This window comes from Lepidochelys kempii, chromosome 1 (assembly GCF_965140285.1).
Source record: "Lepidochelys kempii isolate rLepKem1 chromosome 1, rLepKem1.hap1, whole genome shotgun sequence".
In the NCBI taxonomy this organism is placed as follows: Eukaryota; Metazoa; Chordata; order Testudines; family Cheloniidae; genus Lepidochelys; species Lepidochelys kempii.
Genome location: NC_136380.1, coordinates 125,710,374 through 125,734,813, shown reverse-complemented (window position 1 = coordinate 125,734,813; position 24,440 = coordinate 125,710,374). Strand labels below are relative to the sequence as shown.

At 42.9% G+C, this 24,440-nt stretch overlaps 1 protein-coding gene across 1 annotated transcript in view; it reads left to right on the top strand.

Moving 5' to 3' along the window:
- Positions 1-23,858, top strand: part of LOC140905105 (interleukin-5 receptor subunit alpha) — a 29,213-nt gene extending 5,355 nt beyond the window's left edge. The window contains exons 3-12 of the mRNA XM_078851158.1: positions 2,584-2,732; positions 2,890-3,037; positions 4,042-4,150; positions 4,232-4,419; positions 5,758-5,894; positions 11,662-11,806; positions 17,997-18,096; positions 18,873-18,963; positions 21,915-21,984; positions 22,541-23,858. Coding sequence (XP_078707284.1) covers positions 2,584-2,732; positions 2,890-3,037; positions 4,042-4,150; positions 4,232-4,419; positions 5,758-5,894; positions 11,662-11,806; positions 17,997-18,096; positions 18,873-18,963; positions 21,915-21,984; positions 22,541-22,632 — 1,229 coding nt within the window. The 3' untranslated portion in view covers positions 22,633-23,858. The remainder of the gene's footprint in view (positions 1-2,583; positions 2,733-2,889; positions 3,038-4,041; positions 4,151-4,231; positions 4,420-5,757; positions 5,895-11,661; positions 11,807-17,996; positions 18,097-18,872; positions 18,964-21,914; positions 21,985-22,540) is intronic.
- Positions 23,859-24,440: the final 582 nt, after the last annotated feature.

Here is a 24,440-nt window from a genome sequence, read left to right as displayed (position 1 = left end):
TCGTCAACAGGAGAGTGATTTTGCACCACTGTTGGAGTCTAGGAAGGCTGCCTTTTTTTACCCACACTATTCAACATCTTCTTGGAGTGCATAATGACTGATGCCGTAGAAGATCACATATGCACATTCAGAATTGGGTGGTGGTCAATCTCAAATCTTCAGTTTGCTGATGACACTGACGGCCTGGCAGGCAGTAAGGATGAACTTACCAACCTTGTGAAACGATTGGATGAAACCTCTGCAAAATATGGCATGGAAATCAGTGCAGATGAAATCAAGCTGCTGACAAACAAACGTGACAGGATCAGCTCACATATCACTGTCAGTGGACAAGAGAGGGAGACAGTGAAACAGTTCAGGTATTTGGGAGCAATCATCATTGATGAAGGATCCAAGACAGAAATTCTGTCAAGAACTGTGCAAACAACAGCAGCAGTGGCAAAGCTAAAGCCAATTTGGAGGAATAAGAACATCTCCCTGGAATCCAAACTGAAACTGCTGCACACATTGGTCATCTCCATTTTTCTGTATGCGTGGGAGACATGGACCCTTATGTCAGAACTTGAACAGAAAATACAGGAAGTAGAGGTAAGACACGTCCGTAAAATCCTGGGCATCTCCTACTTCGACCATGTCACTAATGAAGAGGTCTGCAACATCATCACCCAATGCGCTGGGTCATATGAAGACCTCCTGACGACTGTGAAAAAGCACAAGCTGAAGTGGTATGGCCATGTAACAAGATCATCTGGCTTATCCAAGATCATCCTCCAAGGGACAGTACAGGGGAAGAGAAGAAGAGGTAGACAGAAGAAGAGATGGATTGACAGCATAGAAGAGTGGACAGGAATGGACTTTGCGGAGACTCAAGCACTGACACACTATCGTTAGGGGTGGAGACAATCGGTTGATTGCTCATCAGTGATGGTGGCCCAACAACCAATGTGGTTATGGGAGTGATGATGATGATGTTGATGATGAATTTTGGAGTGCTTTTCCTTGCATCCTTAATAATGTTCTTTTAATGTAGGTTTTTGTCTGTTATTAATATTGGTGGGGTTTATAGCATTGCCTATGATTAAGTTTGCCGCCTGCACATCCACTTCCAATTTCCTCTCCCAACAGCTCCAAGAGTTAGTCTTCTAGCTCAGGAATCCCAGTCACCCCTCAACTCTAACTTCCAGTCCCAGTTTTCCTCTTCCCCACCACGAGCCTTTAGTCCAAGTCTGCTGCCCCCTTACAAGATCCTTGTCCAAATCTATTCTGCCGTGCTACCTCCCACCCAGAGGTTTGGCTCTCATCCAGGAGCATAGCCCTGGGTGGGCCTGAGTGGCTGCAGATCACACACTTAGCATCCAGGCCTTCCCAAATTGGGACCAGAGCCCCCCAAATCTACAGGCTGGGACTCCCGACCCTGGCTCAGTGTCTGTGAGCCTGGCCGCTTCTCCATCCTGCCGGCACTGCACACTGCTGCCCTGGTTTCTGGCCCCAGCGCTAGCCCCACGGGCGTTGTGCTTCATGGGGGCGGGTCTGGGCGGGGCTAGCATTGAGCACTGGGGCCGGAGACCAGGGCAGCTGTGCACGCACAGGCAGGAGGGGCACAAGGCTGGGCTGACAGATACTGAGCCGGGGTTGGGAGGGGTTGGCAGACTCAAGCCCCAGTGGGACCCTCCTCTACCCTATGGGCATGCTCTGCAGCCTGTCTGCCCTGGGTGCCTGCTGAGCAGTAAGCGGGGGTGGGGGGAAGCGGGCCTCCCATCCCTCCTTCCTTCCTTGCCCCATTCCCCAGGGCACCTGTGCCCCTGATCCTTCCTGACCCCCCCTACCAGGGCCCCCATCCCTCCTGTCCCTCTCCCCTCACCCCCCATCGTTGCTTGCCCACCCGAAAGCTGGGGCCCACCCAGTTTTCCTATCTTAGCTATACCACTGCTCTCATCCCATCTGAATTTGATTCAGACAGCTTTCTCCTCCAGGCTGCTTGGGCCCAGCAGATGGGGCACTGAGAGCACAGGAGAGACAAGCTCTCTTCTCTCAGTTCTAGTGTCCAGACCTTGCACAGCCTGCAGCAGTTTAGCGCCGAAATTGCACAGGGCTGGAGCTTGCTCAGTGTGGAAAGAATCTTTGGGTACTTTAGCAGCTAAAATCTAAGAACGCTCAACTGAACCTTTGCAAACTGCAGTTTTTCAAAAGGCTTATAAATTGTCTAGATTTGGATGGATTTTCATGAGGACAGCAAAAGGCAAATCTGTCACAAAGGCCACCCCGCCTGCCAAATGTCAGGTCCCTGTTCCAAAGCATTAGCACTCAATAGTATTTCAAATAAAAGTTCTCAAGACTGTTTAATGCAGATCATACAATGAATTCTTTGCTAGGCTTTTTCTCAGAAATGGCAGAACACTTCAGCTTTAGGCAAACACTGGACATGAAAAATTTCAACGTACACAGTTCAATTCTGGTAAAGTTAGAAGCAACTGAAAACAGGGTCTTAGAATAAGAAGTGTTGGGCAACCGCAAGAATGGGCTGTACCATCAGCCCCACCTATTATACAGTAATAATTATCATTCATCTTACTGTATTTACAGCTTCTATTATGGCACCCAGTGATCTGCACATTGTTAAACATGAGTTTGGAGTTATTCTCTCCTGGAACAGTAACATTACAGAAGAAATGGAGACATATTATGTGAAATATATTTTGATTTATAAGTTCAATACAGCTAAGGAAATAACAGTAAGTCACAACACACTTTACACATAGTTTTGGTAAAATAAGATAATGCCCCTTATTTATTGGCTGTCATTTGCAGACCTTTCCTCTAATACTACTACTAATTGGCTATTGCATAGAACTCTTCATTATAATGCAGTTCCATGTTTTCTTCTTCCAGGAAAGACTTCAAGAAAAGGAAAAGATGATAAGACTTGGGTTACACTCTGGTTTCCATGCTAAAGTTAAAACACAGCTTCTTTCAAAAGAAACAGAAGACATTATAAAGGAGAGTAACTGGACTGAATTTACTTACAACGCACCTCCAGGTCAGCCAGTTTTCTGCATAGTGTTAGGATATTAAAAATGTCTGATAAAAAAGTTAGAGATCCACCAGTTCTGAAGTCCTGGCTAATAGCTCTTTCTTGTGCTGGCTATTTTTTGGTATGCATTTCTAAGGAAGGATAATGACAGAGGTCTATAAAATCATGATTGGTGTAAATAGGGAAGTGTTATTCACCCCTTCACATAACATAAGAATCAGCAGTCACCCAATAAAATGAATAGGCAGCAGGTTTAAAACAAACAAAAGGAAGCACTTCTTCACACGATGCACAGTCAACCTGTGGAATTCGTGAAGGCCGAAAATATAACTGGGTTAATAAAAAAGTTAGAAAAGTTCATAGAATATCAGGGTTGGAAGGAACCTCAGGAGATCATCTAGTCCAACCCCCTGCTCAAAGCAGGACCAATCCCTAATTTTTGCCTCAGATCCCTAAATGGCCCCCTTAAGGATTGAACTCATAACCCTGGGTTTCGCTGGCCAATGCTCAAACTGCTGAGATATCCCTCCCCTCCATCAATAGCTCATAGCCAAGATAGTCAGGGATACAACCCCATGCTATAGGCATTATGGGAGAGATGGGTGGAAGCAAACTACAGTTACAAAATGACCACCTCTACTCTATTGACTCAGACATAGAAGCAGCCCTCGATCCTCTTGGACTTCCCTAGCAACTGAATGGATTATGGAAGTCCCATAGCACATGGTTGCTGGGGAATCCCAGGTGGGCTCCTTAAGCGACTGCAATAGGAATTTTTGAGTGTTTCTGCAAATGCCTCCAAAGGGACCTCTGGCAATAGGAATAGAAATGTTCCCAATGCCCTATAAGGCAAAGGCAGACACATCCTTTAACTCAGTTTTAAAAACGTGGATCCCTCTCTGTCTCTCTCCTGGATTTGTACTGGCACCAGTCATTTCAAGGATCAATGTAAAGTAAGCAACATGCTAATATCCTTCTCTTTTCTTTCTTGCTTTCTTTTTTGGTTGCAGTATATATCCAAAATTTCTCATGCATCATATATAACATTTCCCATTTAAATTGTACCTGGGACATTAAAACAGAAGCTCCTGAGGATGCTCAGTATTTTCTTTCCTACAGGTAAGGATCCTGTTAAAACAAGCACAAAATAATATTAAAAAATCACCCGAGCTTTACATTACTTCTGTTTGCTTCCTACAGGCACAGCAGAGAAGAGTTTCAATGCCAACTCTATTTAACAAACGCAAAGAACAAAAACATTGGATGTCACATGAAAGAAGTGTATTTTAATCAAGCTAATAAAATCAGATTTAATATCACGGTAAAGGAACTCGGCAACAGTTCAGAAAACCGTTCCTATTACAAAAAATTTACACCTCAAAGTCTAGGTAGGTGTTTTCATTATTGCCTAGCATTGTGAAATGTTCAATTGCTTGTGATTTCCTGCAGGGGAGAGGGGGAAAAAAGCACGACTCACTGCATTCAAAGGGGTATATTCTGTTTCTATAATGCATTGACATTTGTAGGAGTTTGACATAAAGCTCACAAACCAAAGAATCTCTTATACAAATCACTTTGTAATTCGGGCTGTTCGAAAAATGGTAATGATTGTTTTGTGAAAAAAAAAAATCAAATGTTTCAAAATCGTTTGTGTCCTGCACAATTTGAAAAGTAATGATTTTTAGTTTATTTAGAACATTTCATGAAGATTTTTATAGAACATTTGTGTTTTTGAAGTTTTCATTTCTCCTAATTTCTTCCCCTATCCCCGCTTTCCCCCCATTTTAATCCTTTTTATTTCTTTCCCCGCTTTTTTGCCACCACAAAAGGGGAAATAAAAACAAAAACTAAAAACCAAATCCTCAAAATTTTCATGTTGGTGTTTAGTTAAAAAAGGAAGATTTTAAACTATACTTATTGGCAATATTCATTTTTTAAAATGAATTTTCATTGAAACCTTTTATGCAAAATGTTTTAGTTGAAGAGTTTCAGTGAGTGCTATTTGTAACTCTGATGATAATTATGGCTGATCCGATAAATTTCTTATTCATTTACTTCTATGGATTAAACCTGGGGAGGAGGGGGGAAAGCTTCTCATAAAAAGTCTGGGTATTTTCCTGGTTGGTTCTAGTTCACATCTCAGTTACAATAAATACGTAGCCACCCTTTTACATTATGAACCTAAAGGGTTGTAGTCAAACCTCAGTTACACTGCCATAAATCTGGAATAACTCTAGATGATCTGATGGTCCCTCTAGAGGCCTTAAACTCTATGAATTTATGAACTCCATTGATATCCGAGCAACAGAAATATTGTCGCAGGCAGTCCAGATTTACACCACTATAACTTATTTCAGAAGATGGCCCACCATGTTTACTCTCATCTACACTCTGACTCAGATTCTGAATTCATTTACACTGATTTACATCACTGGGATTTACTGGCATCACCTCAGATTTACACGGTAACTGAGATCATTATGTGGACCTTCAAACGTATTTCTGGTGTGAACTCTTTGTTCAGACCCTAGGAAAACTTGTGCAGCACTACATTTTGGTTTAGCTTTAAGCTACACTAGACTATTGCGATTACCTAACCAAAATGTGGACAGCATACTTTGACTGAAACTGCCAAACAGAAGCTGCAGTCTGCCAGTATACTGTATTCCATTCACATGCCTGCTTGCTGAAAGAATGTGAAATAGTCTGTTTTTGTTTATTGTCAGAGAAACTGAACCCTCCAATCAATGTGTCTGTATCACTTGAAAACAGAAGCGTTAAAATTAACTGGAAACCACCACCTACTATTGGTTCAGCAAAAAAAAATTGCTTTACATACCAAGTGAAAATTACAGATCTAGAGGTAATATATGGTAATACTTCTTAACCAATATAACCTCAGCTCTATACCAACTAATTCCCCACTCAGGTTAAACAGAATCAAGTCTTGGTTGAACTGAGAAATTCCAAGCCCTGCAGCAAATGACCTAGCATTTACCATCCTTTCTTCTCAGTACAGCTGGTCAAAAAGTGAAAACCTATTTTCATGAAGATGTAGAAAGTTTTCTTCATTTTGAAAGGAATCAGGTTTTCATTTGTTTTGTTTTGTTTTTTACTGAAAACACTATAAAACGATTACTGACGTTTTTCATTTACTAAACAGCAGATTTTTTGGTAAAAGAAAAATGTCGATAACCATCTCAACATTTTCAATTTTAAAAATATTGGCATTCATTATTTTGTGAAAAATGAAAAAAATAATCAACAATACTGACAAATTTCCATGAGAAATGTCGATTGAAAAGACCAGTTTGACTCTGAATCTTTGTGTTGAAAAATTTTGAGCAGTTCTACTTCTGAGTCATTGCTGATCAAAACTTCCTTAGCAAATACTAGGGTGTTAGAGAGGTTGTTTCTGAGATGAAGGCTCACTTGTTATTTAAGAGCTTGTGATATGTTTTGCAAAAGGATGGGTATGTCCTGGTCAAATTAAAGATTTGCTATTTTATTGTACTCCTTTCCTAAATTTCATTTAGAGTTTCAGTATCTCTGAAACTGGTGAATAGAAGTAACAGATCTCCATAGGCATTGGCATAGGCATTTTGAGTACTTGTGTGTATGAGGGGTGTTATATGCATGCAAGTGTTGTCATAATTGCAGCATTTTGTCGAAATTGTGAAAGAGTACATATCCTAAACTCTAGGCCTTATGCTTATCTTCCCTTAAGAATGTCTGCTAAATGTGTTTTTTGTAGTTCTTGCTATAGTTTTAAATTCATATAGATATAGATATGTTTTGAAACAAAAGACACTGGAAGTTAAAAACAGAGAATGGCCTCCACAATTCATGCTTCCAAAGCTGAGTGTAGACAGAACTCCATGTGCACAAGAAGCAAGTTGTGGGAATTCTGAATTTTGTCTGTGCTCAGAATAGAGAGAGCACCCTGCACTGAGCTACTGGTGAGCTGGGTCCAATATAAGCTATAACCTAGGATTACAATAACATTGGAAAACTCTGGACAATGGACTGGAGTATTTATGGACACCAAGAAGGAAACATCCTTACTCAGAAAAGCACTTAAAGATGTGTTTAGGTGCTTTCTTGAATTGGGGCCTTAAAGCACAATGTTGCATTTTAATAGGAAATTAGTTGAATATAAAAATTTCAGCATGAATTTAATTAAGACTTGCCAACTTTCCATCAGACATTTTTCTCCCTTCAAAATAAAAATGTATTGGAAAAATAAAACCAGATATGTAGTTCACTCTCAAAATATGTATTTAGTCCCCAGTCCTGCAAGGATTTACTCATGCACTTAATGTTACACACATTGAACTCAATGGCAGTATTCACCTGCATAAAATACATATGTAGGTCTTCGCAGGACTGAGATTGTAACCTGTGTATTTCAAATGCCATAATTTGTACGTGATGGCAAAATTCCTACAATAAAACATCCAGTGTTGGTTTTTCATGAGTGCTATGAAGATTTGAAAAAGCTTCCCTATATAGCTCAAGCATCTAAATTAGTTGTACTAATGAATACAGTGTAATATTAATATTTTGTAATATTTATTTTAGAGATGGACCTCATCTGCCTTAGTTTTTTTTTAAAGCACCTGACACTATAAAATGTAAGCAGCTGAGCTGAAAAGTTATGGTCAATTTATCTGGACAGCTAAATTGTAGGGCTGTCAATTACTTTCAATTAACTCACAAAAATTAATTGCGATTATTAATCGCAGTTATAACAATAGAATATGAATTGAAATTCATTACATATTTTTGGATGTTTTTCTACATTTCAATATTGATTTCAATTACAACACAGAATACAAAGTGCACGGTGCTCACTTTATATTGTTTTTTTATTACAAATATTTGCACTGTAAAAATGATAAACAAAAGAAATAGTATTTTTCAGTTCACCTCATACAAGTACTGAAGTGCAATCTCTTTATTGTGAAAGTGTAACTTACAAATGAAGATTTTTTTGGTTACATAACTGCACTCAAAAACAAAACAGGGTAAAACTTTAAAGCCTACAAGTCCACTCAGTCCTACTTCTTATTCTGCCAGTTGCTAAGACAAACAAGTTTATTTACATTGACAGGAGATACTGCTGCCTGCTTCTTATTTACAATGTCACCTGAAAGTGAGAACAGGTGTTCACATGGCACTTTTGTAGGCGGTGTTGCAAGATATTTACCTGCCAGATAAGCTAAAGATTCATGTGCCCCTTCATGCTTCAGCCACCATTACAGAGGACATGCTTCCATGCTGATGATGCTTGTTAAAAAAATAATGCATCAATTAAATTTGTGACTGTACTCCTTGGGGGTAGAATTGTATGTCTCCTGCTCTGTTTTACCCGCATTCTGCCATATATTTCATGTTACAGCAGTCTCGGATGAGGACCCAGCACATGTTTGTTTTAAGGACACGTTCACAGTAGATTTGACAAAACGCAAAGAAGGTACCGATGTGAGATTTCTAAAAATAGCTACAACACCCGACCCAAGGTTTAAGAATCTCAAGTGCCTTCCAAAATCTGAGAGGGTCGAGGTGGGGAGCATGCTTTTAGAAGTCTTAAAAGAGCAACACTCTGATGCGGAAACTACAGAACCCAAACCACCAAAAAAGAAAATCAACCTTCTGCTGGCGGCATCTGACTCAGATGATGAAAATGAACATGTGACAGTCTGCACCACTTTGGATCGTTATCAGGCAGAATCCGTCATCAGCATGGAAGCATGTCCTCTGGAATGGTGGTTGAAGCTTGAAGGGACATATGAATTTTTAGCACATCTGGCATGTAAATATCTTGCAATGCCAGCTACAACAGTGCCATGCAAACACCTGTCTCACTTTCAGGTGACAAAAAGCAGGCAGAATTATCTGCTGCAAATTGTAACCAATCTTGTTTGTCTGAGCGATTGGCTGACGAAGAAGTAGGGCTGAGTGGACTTGTAGGCTCTAAAGTTTTACATTGTTTTATTTTTGAATGCAGTTTTTTTTGTACCTAATTCTACATTTGTAAGTTCAAATTTCATGATAAAGAGATTGCACTACAGTACTTGTATGAGGTGAACTGAAAAATATTTTTGTTTGTTTTTTACAGTGCAAATATTGGTAATAAAAATAAATATAAAGTGAGCAGTGTACATTTTGTATTCTGTGTTGTAATTGAAATCACTATATTTGAAAATGTCAAAAACTTCCAAAAATATTTAAATAAATAGTACTCTATTGTTAACAGCACGATTAATCATGATTAATTTTTTAATCGCTTGACAGCCCTACTAAATTGATATCTACCCATTCTTTGAAAATCACAATGTAAAGTGGAAGTGTGCTAGTTGCATATTGTTGCCTTTGTAACCCACATGCACTATTAGAACTGTACTTTTCCTCTTCAAAATAGACACGTGCATTGCTCAGCATTTTCAAATTCAATGCAAAAAGTTAGGTTTTAGCAAAGTCTGTATTTAGACACTTAAACACAAGGACGCTGTGTGAGGTGTTGAGCACCTGTAGCCTTTGCTGAAGTCAGCATGTGACTAGCTCTGTGCATAAGGAGGGCTCACACAAAGCACACTGTCAGGATCTAATCTAAGTATCATACAACAAAGGACAACAATGAATAAAGCCTGGAGATGGGGGCAGAGAAGGATGAAGGTCATATCAGTGAAAGGTTGTTACACAGGCTAAGTTTGGTATTTTAGAGGAACATTTGTCAAAGCCCAAAGGACAGTTAGGTGCTTAACTTCCATTCAAAGTCGGTGGGAGTTGGTCACCTAAGTGCCGTGTGTGCCTTTGAACATGCCCCGTCCCCCATCCCACCTGAGATGTTTTAGTTGCTTTTATAAAAAGTAGCATATTAACATTTTTGGCATTCCTGGACCGAAGGTTGAGATGGAGGTCAGAAAGGATTTACAGGAGGAGAGTAAAGTCACATGGTACACAGGTCACACCTATGCTGTGCACCAGCCCATGCTGAGAAGACAGCACGCTAAATCTTTTTAAAGGTGTAGTGTAGCCGGCACCTCACTTGCTTCCCCAACATAAGAGCATAAGAATGGCCATACTGGGTCAGACCAAAGGTCCATCCAGCCCAGTATCCTGTCTACCGACAGTGGCCAATGCCAGGTGCCCCAGAGGGAGTGAACCTAACAGGTAATGATCAAGTGATCTCTCTCCTGCCATCCATTTCCACCCTCTGACAAACAGGCTAGGGACACCATTCCTTACCCATCCTGGCTAATAGCCATTAATGGACTTAACCTCCATGAATTTATCCAGTTCTCTTTTAAACCCTGTTATAGTCCTAGCCTTCACAACCTCCTCAGGCAAGAAGTTCCACAGGTTGACTGTGCGCTGTGTGAAGAAGAACTTCCTTTTATCTGTTTTAAACCTGCTGCCCATTGATTTCATTTGGTGGCCCCTAGTTCTTATATTATGGGAACAAGTAAATAACTTTTCCTTATTCACTTTCTCCACACCACTCATGATTTTATAGACCTCTATCATAGCCCCCCTTAGTCTCCTTTTTTCCAAGCTGAAGAGTCCTAGCCTCTTTAATCTCTCCTCATATGGGACCTGTTCCAAACCCCTAATCATTTTAGTTGCCCTTTTCTGAAACTTTTCTAACGCCAGTATATCTTTTTTGAGATGAGGAGGCCACATCTGTACACAGTATTCAAGATGTGGGTGTACCATGGATTTATATAAGGGCAATAAGATATTCTTGGTCACCTAACTGCCGTGCCTTTGAACCCTCCCCTTCTCCTCTCCCCCTCCTCCCCGGAGATGTTTTAGTTGCTTTTATAAAAAGTAGCATATTAATGTTTGGAGTTAACACCACTGGAGTCATTTTGCCTTGCAAAATTATAATGATCCCAGACCTCATTGCTTAGGTTATCACAACTTCCCTGCACAGCTCTCTGCCTCTTAGTTTATTCCTTTGTATCTTTCTTCCACTACTGATTCTCCTTGTCAGTAACAGTCCCCTCCCCTCCTTTTTTTCTGCCTCTTGTAAACCATGTATTATTGCACATGTATGATAGTCGGCCTGAATTTTCATAAATGACTAATTATTTTAGGTGCCTCAATTTTTCAGTGTCCAACTTGAGAGACCTTAATGAGCCCTGACTTTCACAAATGCTGAACACCCACTCTGAAGTCCATTTTAAGGTTAGTTACCCCAAAATTGTGGCACCCAGAATTGCTAGTTATTTTTGAAAATGTAGGCTATTTCTTTAGGGAAACAAATACAATTCTGTGACAAAATCAAGCCAAAACAAACACTAAAAAAAACAAAAGAGCTTGGCCTTAATATGGTTTCCAGGCTCACTCTAATTGAAAATCAACAAGGAGTCATTGCTTTTTGTGTATTAAAATTCTCCTGTTCTGTAGCTTCTCATCTTATCAGCTCCCAGGCTTTGCCCTTTTGTTTTGGAATCTGACTTTTCATATACCCCAGCTAGCAATCAGACTGTGATTTACCATAATCACTGTCACTAAAAATATATCTATATTAGGTTTGAAAGAGAGACAATGACATTTGAGATCTCTAGTATTATATGTTTCTAAGTTGTATTGCTAAATCACTAAAACAAAACCTGTGCTAGCCTGTAGATGTGTCTGAAGAGGAATATGTGCATCCAGTTCATGATCCAGCAAAACAATATGTTGTTCAAGTCAGAGCAAAGAAAATAACATGTATAAGTAACAAGATTTGGAGTGAATGGAGTGAACCAGTTTTTATTAATGATGGTAAGTTACCAGACTTCTATGACTCATAATATATAAAAGGGAAGAACTTTAGCTGCCAAAAGGCAATGCCAGAACAAATAGGAATACGGGACCACGTCTTGGGGGTCAGCCAGACTACATGCAGTGCAGGTTGAGAGAAGGGGTGCAAAGATGGAGTGAAATGCCTAGGAGCCCTAGTCATGGACCAGGACCACTTTGTGCTAGGCACTGTACAAACACAGGACAGAAAGACAGTCCTTGCCCCCAAAGATCACACTCCCCTGATCCTGGGGCCACTGTGTGCAGGGCTGTTCTCTTGGCTGGCTGCTACTTGTTCCAAGAGGGAAAACTTCGACTGGGGGTTAGCACAGTATAGGACCATCCCAGACCTGACTCCTTTCCTCCAGTCAAATCCCTTACCCTAAAGCATGGAGCTATCTTAGTGGCCTCTTTATTGGCTGCGCATTACTGGAGAACTTCCTTCTGAACTGGAGTGATCTTTCTGAGAACAGAAGCACTAGCCCGATGAACAAAATCCATCAATGGCACAAATGCAAAGCAGCTATGTTGCCCTCAAAAGAGTTGGCCTAATATATTCAGCCCTGTTAATAGATCATGGGGACAATTTTTCATTCTGGCAGAGCTAGAAATTGGAAGAAGTAGGAAATTAGGTTTGTGCCACCTTTTCATCTCTCCACATTCCGGAGCTGTCCAATTTATACTTCCTTGCCCATGGCCCCCAGGGGACATTGCAACAGCCAAGCAGAACTGGAGCACACGGACACTTGCCTACACCCACTATGCCAGGGTTATGCCACCTCCTTGCCACCCAGGGAAACCCCTATGCTGGGGTATTCCTGATGAGAGAATCTGCTGCCTTTCTGGTATCTTGATGGTGTTAGACTGGTGTAAAGGGGCCACAGAGCAACAGAGCACTTAGCCCTATATGCATATATATGGAAATATATATATATTTGTGTGTATGTGTGTGCCTGCGCACAAAATCTTACACATATCTAATTATTTCTTCAGTGTGTCCTTCAGAGGATCCTCCTCATCTGCCCTCCAGCTTTCTGTGGGGCTTCTACAGGGCTCTGTCCTTGGTCCCCTTTTCTTCTCCATCTTTCCACCTTAGCTCTGCCCAATCTCATCCACAAACACAAATTCAACTACCATCCCTGTGCTGGTGACTCACAGATCTACCTGTGTGCCCCAGACCTGACTCCTGTCCAAATGAAAATCTTTGCCTGTCTTTCTGACATCTTCTCGTGAACATCTAGCCATCAGCTAAAGCTTACCATGGCTAATCTTTCCTCCCAAACCCTTCCTGCTGCCTCCTTCCTTGATCACTATGGACAACATCACCATCCTGCCAGTCACTCAGCCCTGTAACCCAGGCATCGTCTTCAGCTTGGACATGAATCAGGGATGGCTCAGGGGATGTAAAATATGTAAACAAGACTTGATCCTTTGAGAAGAGAAAATGGGTTTATTCACCCTCCACCCATAGCCACTAAGAAAAAAGAAACAAAAATTGAATAGCAGAGTTCCCTAATATGAGTAGTCGTTGGTTTCCTGCTCTTCAGATATGAACAAATCTAAAAGAAATTGCAAAGGTGACTATGTTAAAAGCAGACATGGTTTACCGTAAACTCATGCTACACCCCTGGGATGAGCACAGGATCTTAGAATTAACCATATCCAGTGACAGTATCCTTGGATATTTGGGGAATATGTTCCACTGCTTCCTCCCCCTCAAAAGCCAGTTCACCAGATCCCCCTTCCTGCACTCCACCCTGCATAGAATCATAGAATCATAGAATATCAGGGTTGGAAGGGACCCCAGAAGGTCATCTAGTCCAACCCCCTGCTCGAAGCAGGACCAATTCCCAGTTAAATCATCCCAGCCAGGGCTTTGTCAAGCCTGACCTTAAAAACCTCTAAGGAAGGAGATTCTACCACCTCCCTAGGTAACGCATTCCAGTGTTTCACCACCCTCTTAGTGAAAAAGTTTTTCCTAATATCCAACCTAAACCTCCCCCACTGCAACTTGAGACCATTACTCCTTGTTCTGTCATCTGCTACCATTGAGAACAGTCTAGAGCCATCCTCTTTGGAACCCCCTTTCAGGTAGTTGAAAGCAGCTATCAAATCCCCCCTCATTCTTCTCTTCTGCAGGCTAAACAATCCCAGTTCCCTCAGCCTCTCCTCATAAATCATGTGTTCTAGACCCCTAATCATTTTTGTTGCCCTTCGCTGGACTCTTTCCAATTTATCCACATCCTTCTTGTAGTGTGGGGCCCAAAACTGGACACAGTACTCCAGATGAGGCCTCACCAATGTCAAATAGAGGGGAACGATCACGTCCCTCGATCTGCTCGCTATGCCCCTACTTATACATCCCAAAATGCCATTGGCCTTCTTGGCAACCAGGGCACACTGCTGACTCATATCCAGCTTCTCGTCCACTGTCACCCCTAGGTCCTTTTCCGCAGAACTGCTGCCTAGCCATTCAGTCCCTAGTCTGTAGCGGTGCAAGTACTTCTGGTCCTCTTTTTCCCTTCCTTCCCTCAGGAGTTTGCAAGGTTTGTGTGCTAGGGTGGGGAGATTGCCAGGAGCACAGCCTTCCTTTACCCATCCCTAGATCTCTATTGAGCACAGTACTTAAACACGTGCCTCACCTGAAGCAGTCCCTGACTTCAGCCTGTCTGAGACCTTCCTGAACCAGGGCCCCGGAGGGCAGGGAAATGTCTGCTCTTAAAATCGATTTCCTTACTCCACCCCTGACAAGTGGATTAGCGCTTAAATCGTCCTTGCCGAGTCGAATTTGGGGTACTGTGGACACAATTCAACGGTATTGGCCTCCGGGAGCTATCCCAGAGTGCTCCATTGTGACTGCTCTGGACAGCACTCTCAACTCAGATGCACAATTGTTTGCCATTGCTCTGACGCAGGGAGGGGCAACTGACGACACAGCTTACAGGGTTGGCTTACAGGGAGCTAAAATCAACAAAGGGGGTGGCTTTACATCAAGGAGTATTTCAGGCAGGACTTCACGGAGGGTTCCAATAAGAAATGGTGCACCTAAGTTATTGTTCTTATTGAAACAAGGAGGTTAGTCTGGCCTCTGATTGATACATGGTTAGATTTATCTCGCTGCACCTTCTCTGTGAGTGACTGCAGTGTGACCTAGAGGAATGAGTCCCCTAGACGTGGGGCGGGTTTGCAAATGAGTACAAATCTGGTCTATTTCTTGTTTTGATACACTCCATCTATCTTTTACATCTTTGGCTGGCAGCAGACGGTGAAGAAGGACTGCATGCCATCTACATCTCATGGCTGCTCGGCAGAAGATGGTACAATAGGACTGCTAGCCATCCTCATCTCTTGCCTGCCCAGCAGAAGATGATGCAATAGAACCGCTAGCAATCCGTATCACCTGCCTGCTCACCATAAGATGGTTCAATAGGACTGACTGCAGGACTAAAGAGAATGACTTGATCAAGTCACTCCAAATTTAGTCCCTGCGCCCATGTCTGCCCAGGTGCTCCTGATCGACCTCACACAGGTGACCAGGAGCACCTCAGACATGACGATGACGGCTGCCAGTCCTACTGCATCGTCTGCTGCCACAAGGCAATGGGTTGCTGCTACTGTGTAGCAATGCAGTACCACATCTGCCAGCACCCCGGAGACATACGGTGACAGTGAGCTGAGCAGGCTCCATGCTTGCCGTGGTACGGCGTCTGCACAAGTAACTCAGGAAAAAAGGCGCGAAACGATTGTCTGCCCTTGCTTTCACGGAGAGAGGGAGGGAACGGGGGCCTGACGATATGTACCCAGAACGACCAACGACAATGTTTTAGCCCCATCAGGCATTGGGATCTCAACCCAGAATTCCAGTGGGCAGCGGAGACTGCGGGAACTGTGGGATAGTTACCCGCAGTGCAACACTCCGGAAGTCGACTCTAGCCTCAGTACTGTGGAAGCACTCCGCCGAGTCAATGCACTTAATGCACTTAGAGCATTTTCTGTGGGGACACACGCACTCGAATATATAAAACTGATTTCTAAAAAAATGACTTCTATAAATTCGACCTAATTTCGTAGTGTAGACATACCCTTAGTTTCTCCTGATTTCACAGTAAAACCATATGAAATAGATATAGATAAGTTCAAACTGGAAGCCCATATTCAAGCCCTTCATGCTCTGAAATTGATCTGGGTTGGATCTAAAACCAGTTACACATCTCGCCTGATGGTAGCACAAAATGATGAAAAACTTGATTGCTAACCTTATCTGGTTTCTGCCATTTTGAGTTACATTCTGTGAAGTGTGTTGTTCAAAGGAATCCGAACCTAAGCTTTGGTTCAGTTTTGAGCCTCAACCCTAATTTAAAACAAATCCACATTCAAATATGGCCTCCTCAGCCCACATCCATGAAATCAGCTAGGCTCCACTCAAAGATGGTTATTATTATTTGTATTGTGGCAGTGCTTAGTGCAATAGGTCTTGTATAAACACACATGAAAACAATTTCTGCCCTAAAGATTTTACAATCTAATCAGAAATGTAATGACACTTTTTGCTGAGTCTGGGACTCAGTTTTGAATGCACAAGGAACCTTGATTCAGGCACGTTTTGCATGGTTTCAGCTTTGAGTGCAAAGAATTGGAACAACTTTATAGTCACAAGGTTAAAATGTACCCAATATAAACCACACTGAATGAACTACATAATGTATGAACAAGTACTGTGCTATAAAACCTGAACCTGTAGAATATTTACCTCAAAAGCAGATGCCCCTACCATAATTCTATTGTGCATAGAATAGCAGCATAACAGTAATACTTCTGGAAACTATAATAATTAATAATAATAATAAATTAACAGCTACCTCATGTATAGCACATTTCATCTCAAAGATCTCAAAGTGCTTTACAAAACAGTTCAGTATCATTATCCCCATTTTGCAGATGGAAAAACTGAGGCACAGTGTGGCAAAGTGACTTGCCCAAGGTCACCCAGCCAGTCAGTGGCAGAACTAGGAATACACCCAAGGTTTCCCTCATTCCACTCCAATGCTCTATCCTCTACCTCTCATAAAATCTCAAAGAAGTGTTATCTTTGGACTTACAGCATTGCAGAAAGGACCATAATATCATTTGATTCAATAATTCATAGAAACGAGGCCATAGAGCAGGGATGGGCAAACTGTGTGCCAGCCATTTTAATCTGGCCCTTGAGCTCCCGCTAGGGAGAAAGGTCTGGGGCTTGCCCCGCTCTGTCGCTCCATCGAGGAGCAGGGTTGGGGGCTGCTCTGCATGGCTCTTAGAAGCAGCGGCATGTCCCCACTCCGGCTCTAACACATAGGGGCAGCCAGAAGACTCCACTCTGCACGCTGCCCCACCCCAAGCGCCACCCCCACAGCTCCCATTGGTCGGGAACTGTGGAGAATGGAAGTTGCAGGGGCAGTGCCTGTGGATAGGGCAATGTGCAGCACAGCCACCTGGCCGCACCTCTGCATAGGAGCCAGAGGGGGGACATGCCGCTGCTTCTGGGAGCCGCTTGAGGTAAGCGCCACCTGGAGCCTGCACTCCTGAGCCACCCCCCTGTGCCCCAACCCTCTGCCCCAGCTCTGATCCCCCTCCCGCCCTACGAACCCCTCAGTCCCAGCCCAGAGCACCCTCCTCCACCCCAAACCCCTCATCCCTAGCCCCACCCCAGAGCCTGCACCCCCAGCCAGAACCCTCATCCCTGCATGTCCCAAACCCCTGCCCCAGCCCTGAGGCCCCTTCTGCCCTCCGACCCCTTGGTCTCAGCCCAGAGCACCCTCCTATACCCCAAACCACTCATCCCCAGCTTCACCCCAGAGTCCGCACCCCCAGCTAGAGCCCTCATCTCCCCCGCACCCCACGCCCCGCTGCCCCAGCCCGGAGACCCCTCCCCCATGCTGAACTCCTCATTTCTGGCCCCACCCCAGAGCCCGCACCCCCAGCCAGAGCCCTCACCCCCTCCCACACCTCAACCCCAATTTAGTGAGCATACATGGCCTGTCATACAATTTCCATACCCGGATGTGTCCCTTGGGCCAAAAGGTTTGCCCACCCCTGCCCTAAAGTGTATAATGCAACCATTTATGGTTGTACCTTTTCAGGATTCTATATTCTCTTCACTTTACTAAAACTAACTTTCCCTCTTCTTTTTAAGAATATAAAGATAATAAAATGAACACCTGGAAGCTGCTCATACTAATTTTGTTTCCCTCCATGATCTTCACTGGAGGATTGCTGATATTTCTTTGTAGAAGGTAATTTACATTTTTTGGGAGGGGCAGATGGGGAAGGAAAGGGGGAGTTGTCTTTCTGAGGATACACAAACACTTTGATGAATCAGTGTTCTACCAAAAACAGATCTTCCTTTTCATAGGGGGGGTCATTATACTTAGAATAATCAGGTCATTGTGAATTAGGGGGCTATAATTCTGAAGACTAATCTGATGAGAGGCTGAGAGCCCATAACAGCTGCTGACTTCTCTGGGGATACTGGGAACATATGTGTACTGTTCCTTAAAAGCTGTAGCAAGAAGCCTGGCAGGAGGGGAACCTGGGAAAGTGCTAGGTAGAAGTTCTCTAGTGAAGTAGAGAGATGCAGGTAGACAAGCTTTTGGGACAATGTTGTTTTTCCTTTGCTAACAGTCACTTGATCAGTGCTAGAAGAAGTTGACCTTTTTCTGTGACCTTTATATCCTTGTTGGATAACAGACAGCATTCAGCATCTTTCAGCAGGCACAGCTGGTAGGATCAAGCCTCCAGTGACTTGCCCAAGGCCACACAGCAGGGCAAGCCACAGACAGAGCCAGGGTTAGAACTTATACATTCCTGATACCTTGTCCTATCCTCAGAGCAATAGACCTTGTTGCCTTTAGACTGATGCTTCCTCTCTGTATATACTGCTGGTTTACTTAACATGTTATTTTACACATGCTCACAAACAAGACAAAAATACCCTGGCATGAACAATCTGCTCCTGCAGACATTTAATAGCAATAACAACCCTGTGTTTTCATCTCTCTCTCTCTTATAGGTATAAATGCATTGATCCTATACGCACACCTATCCCACACCCTTCAAACAGAATCAGAATCTGGTTAGCTTCTGATGCTGCTCTGTGTCAGGTACAGTACATGCTGACCTTTTCCTCCAGTACAGTGCTATGTATGTTGCACATACAGGGTCAGGATGGTATGGCTGAAGAAATTTAGTCAGCTGGGCAAATAATAGCAAAGAAATATTCCGGAGCATTCTTGTGTCTCTAGCCCATGGAGTCGCTGGGATGGAATTTTCCACACCTTTAATTCAGTGTTTGTGTATGTTTGAGCTGGAGAAAAAATTGGGGCAGTCCTTTGCATTGGTGCCAGTGCAGAACCCCTGTGCTCCAGAGGAACTCGGAGAGTGATTGTGCCTCCAGGACAATCATGACCATCTCCTAGCTGGGTGGCCGGGTGTATGTGGTATATAGGAGTGTGTACCCCTACCGTTCTCCTTTTGAGATGCTGTTGAAAGAAGATGTTAATATGTGGATCTCCTCCTCCCTATCCACTAATAACACCTGTCCTTGACAACTCCACGGGATCCTCGTTCTTCTATTGGATTCCATTCCATTCCAGATAGGTTCTTATACTACGCCCAGCACTGTAGTATCTGAACACCTTCCAGTAGTGCATTGAGCAAGATGACTAACATCTGTCACATGTTTGTTTTCCATTCCTCTCCCCAGAAGGAGCAGTGTGTGGAGTGGAGCGCTTCATTTGGGATTTTTTTATAAGGTCAAAGAAATGCACCTTGTGCTTACAGCATAAGGTGGTGAGATTTGTGACAGTTTTATACTGATAAAATAAAAACCAGCAGGATCTTATTAAAGGGGAAAAGGCAAAATGCCACATTTATTGTCAATAGAGAAAGAATCATAGTAAGCAGTTAGTTATAGCTATAACATTCCATTCAATTTCATATTTATTCACACATTCATTCATACACACACACACACACACAGGTTCTGCAAGGTTGTTATCATAGCTACCAGCCTTAGAGTTGCTCATGCCAAGCCACTGGCCAGGTGGCCTGGACATAAGGAGGGAGCAGGGCCTTGTCAGATGCTCATCTGATGCTCCTGGAAGTTGGTTTGCAGAATCAGACCCCAAAGTTCTCACTTTCTAGAGTCCATTTTTATAGGAATTTATTCCTTTGCCAGTCTATGGGAATTGCTTCATCATGCTGTTGCTGAATCAATCAGCAGATGGCACATTCCTGACGGCTCCGTGCTGCCAGATGTTATCTTGTTCTTTGGTTCTCCCATCCTTGAGGCTGTAGGGTGGATTCCAGTCTGCCCTCCGGGGGTCCTCAGGTTATTTCCACTTGACACCTTCTTCAGCCGATGGACATTGGATTCTTAGGCTGGCACCTCCCTGATCATTCACATTTATTTGAGCATAAGCTTTCGTGAGCTACAGCTCACTTCATCGGATGCATTCAGTGGAAAATATAGTGGGGAGATTTATATACATAGAGAACATGAAACAATGAGTGTTACCATACACACTGTAACCAGAGTGATCACTTAAGGTGAGCTATTACCAGCAGGAGAGCTGGGGAGGGGGGAACTCTTTGTAGTGATAATCAAGGTGGGCCATTTCCAGCACTTGACAAGAAGGTCTGAGGAACAGTAGTGGTGGTGGGTGGGTGGGTGGGGATAAACATGGGGAAATAGTTTTATTTTGTGTAATGACCCATCCACTCCCAGTCTCTAACTAAGTTAATTGTATCCACTGATTGCAAACTGGATACAATTAACTTAGGCTTGAATAGAGACTGGGAGTGGATGGGTCATTACACAAATAAAACTATTTCCCCATGTTTATCCTCCACCCCCACCGTTCCTCAGACGTTCTTGTCAACTGCTGGAAATGGGCCACCTTGATTATCACTACAAAAGGTTCTTTTCTCCCCGGCTCTCCTGCTGGTAATAGCTTACCTTAAGTGATCACTCTGGTTACAGTGTGTATGGTAACACCCATTGTTTCATGTTCTCTATGTATATAAATCTCCCCACTGTATTTTCCACTGAATGCATCCGATGAAGTGAGCTGTAGCTCACGAAAGCTTATGCTCAAATAAATTTGTTAGTCTCTAAGGTGCCACAAGTCCTTTTCTTTTTACGACTACAAACTAACATGGCTGCTACTCTGAAACCTGATCATTCAGTTATTATCCACACCAAGCACCCAGCCACATACATCCTCTATCTCTATTTTAATCACAATTTTTAACAAAGCGAGATGACGACAACAAAAGGGCGGGGAGTCTCTGGGTGCTATTTCTGTTGTTACAGAGTATTGCTTTGAGTCTCTCTCTGTGTGAGTAGTTGTTGTTACAAAGAATTGCTTTGAGAACAGACTCTGTCTTAGAATGTGCTAACACACTTAGCAGCTTGCAAGTTTCACACAGAGAGGGAGAGAAACAGTCCCAAAACCCAAAAGACCTCTTAATTAGTAATACCCTGGAATTTAAACTATGGGGAATCAAACTCATTTGTGATTTTAATACAGAACTTCTTTAATATGATCCAACAACAGTCCTTAGTTTCTGTGGGATTTTGATACATAGTCTTGGGCAGCCTCTCAGAAAGCTTTGTCCATTTCGTGCTCCTGAAGAGTAACTGCGAAAAAGGTCACACCACCATCTCTTTCAGGAGATGAAAAACCCAGCCAGAACTCAGGGGAAGATGAGCCTTCTCTCCTTAAGAAACAATATCGGTCTCCACTTCCTTCTGTGATTGGCCAAACTCGTTTGCCACCTTTTCTCAGCCAAAAAGGGCATTGCCTTATTGCTTTCCTCAATAAAACAGTGCAAATTAAACTGATATTTCTGTACAGCAGTTCACTGTGGCTTGCCAAACTGTAAGGACCAAGCCATGGTGGTCGTGTCTATGTTAAGCGTTCCCCTGGCATCTGTAAGAGGTTTTTTTCAGAGGCACAGAGCCTCTTTTTACTTCAGCAACCTTGTTTATTCATTATGTGAATGGAAGATCCAAACAAGCAGTTACTAATGTTGTATATTATTAACACAGCAGGAGTATGGCCTGGTTCCCCAAATTCCCGACATGCTGTTTATCAGTGATCTGAGCACACCTGTCACAGGTAGGTCCAAGGAAACACATGTGTCTACTGACCTGCTGGTGACAACAAATGGCAGGGGTGAATGTTGATAGTGCTGACAGAAGAGGGAGATTGGTATATGGAATAAAGAGTACTTGGCAGATCCTTTATATGAAATCATGGTTCTGTATAGAGATGAGAGTGGGACACAGAAAAATGACTATTAGTGTCAAGATGCCTAGAGAGACTTGCCCAGACCCAGCCTGTCTCATCCACAAATGAGCCTAACCCCTGAAATAAGATAATATTTATTATCTTGGGGCTAGAGTGTGACTGTGCCACAAGCCCATGTTGCATAGTTACACTGCCCCAGGAGCAGACCACAGACCATATTGGGATTCAGAGAGTGAGTTGGCTGGGGCAAGGAGTGGACTGAGAGTCTAACAATGTAGTCTCTGTTTCCCACTTTGTTCCAGTAATCTGTCCCAACCTGCACATGACGTGTGGTTTGCACAAATGTAACAGAATGCAGAATCTGATCACGTTTGCTACACCACTGAGTGAATGCATTTGTGTGTAATACAATTTTACTCAACAGAGCTATGTTTCAACACGAGTGAAGTGAACATGCACTCTGAGATCATATTGGTCCCTCTGGAAAAGAACCAACACAAGGGGATTAACTATTGAAGTTTCTTAAGCATCTGGAAAACAGCCTACATGTATTAGCATATGTATCCTGAAGGATGATAATCCTCATTGCTGTATCAGTGGGTTATCTTTTCTGTGCTGAATTATCTTGTGGAGATACTCTAGCTGAATCCAAATAGGTCTGAGCCAAGAACCAGTCTGAGCCCAGCAATTTGACAGATCTCAAAAAGGTTCTACTAGTGACATCATGAGATTCCTAAAATGTGTATTTGGGTCACAAGAACAGACACCAGAGACAGTTTGTAGTTTGTCTTTTACAACTACTCTTAACCACAACACTATTATAGCTACATAATAGAGGGTTAAAGCCAGTTCAGGTGAAATAACATGAGGTGGTTTTTGGATGCAAATTATGCTAGGATTTGGGATTAGAGTGGAAGGTCAAATCAGTGTTAGTGTTTGGGTTTTCATTTCATAGCACTGTTATCATATGAGATTGTGGCCAGAAGAGCAAGATCAGCTGTTCTTACAAGACCAATGGATAGTTGTTAAATACCTGATTGATTTATGGGCAAGCTAAATTGTGGTTGATGACTGTTTTTTATAACATTCCTGGAGGTAACAGCTCCTAAAGGCTGTATAGAACTTTGAGACATTTATAATCTGAAAACATTGTATCATATTGTTGATAAGCAGACATCAGCAGAGAAATAATAGCCTTGTATAAAGATGTAAGATCCTTTAATGCTAATGTAGAGATGCTTTTGGACATTGTAACTGGGCGGCCTGCCCTTTTAGGAGCCAAAGACCTGGAGCTGGCTAGTCCCAACTAGTTAGTTTATTGGCCACACATGAGAGAGAGAGAAAATGGAGTTCTACCAAGCCTATCTATAAAAGAGCAGCAGGAAGCCATGAGGTCAGAGAGACTCTGAACAAACAGAAAGATTGGACTTCAAAGCTCTCCAGGCAGGGAGAGACCCTGAGCAAGCAGGAGAAGGAGTGCAGGGTTCTCCAGGCAGGGGAGAAGCCCGAGGCCTTACAGAAGAATTTGTTGCTGGAATCCGGAAACTTTTGTGTGGGGGCTCTTACGTTTTGTCAGGGCTCAGAGGGTAGAGCCTTTAACTTGTTTCAACTGTTCCTTTCAGATTGCTTTATTAAATGGAGATATGCTGACATTAATTAGAGAGTTCGGCTTCTTTTTGATGGGGCTGTTAAAGTGACCTCAGTGTTACCTCATCAAAAGAGAAAACTGAGACAGGCTGCAGCAGAGACTTATGTAAGCAGGGTCTGAATGACCTCTCCACTGACAGCTAGCTGGGGACGGGAAAAGATTTCAGGACCAGACTGTATTTAAATGAACACATCCACTCCGCCTAGGTATCCAGTGGACAGGAGTTATGTAGCTTCAAGTGATCAACTTTGGCTGGTTTTGGGTTACAAATCACTTTAGTACTTAATTCAGGGGTAGTGAAATGTTGTTATCAATGTTATTCTCTTTACTGTATAAGTAAAGGGCAGCAGACCTGTGCTAAGCCTGTCCTGACTGAGGGGTCACCCTCAACTGAAATGAACTTACTAAGTCAGAGGCTCAAATGCTGGACCAGTGTGAAAGTAGGAGGGGGTGGGGATAGGTGTCCTTGCCAGAAGTTGTGGACTGTATTTCAAAGCCCCAGGCAAGTGTAATCTGCCCTTCGCCTATGTTCAAGGATAGAGCTAAGTAAGGCTCCATTAGGAGTCTTTTGTTTTGTTAAGTGATCACTAGAGTTTAAATCACTCCCTGTGGGACAGCATTTCTGCCCAGCTTGCTTCAGCAGCCCCATTAAGAGATGACAATCACTGAGGCGAAC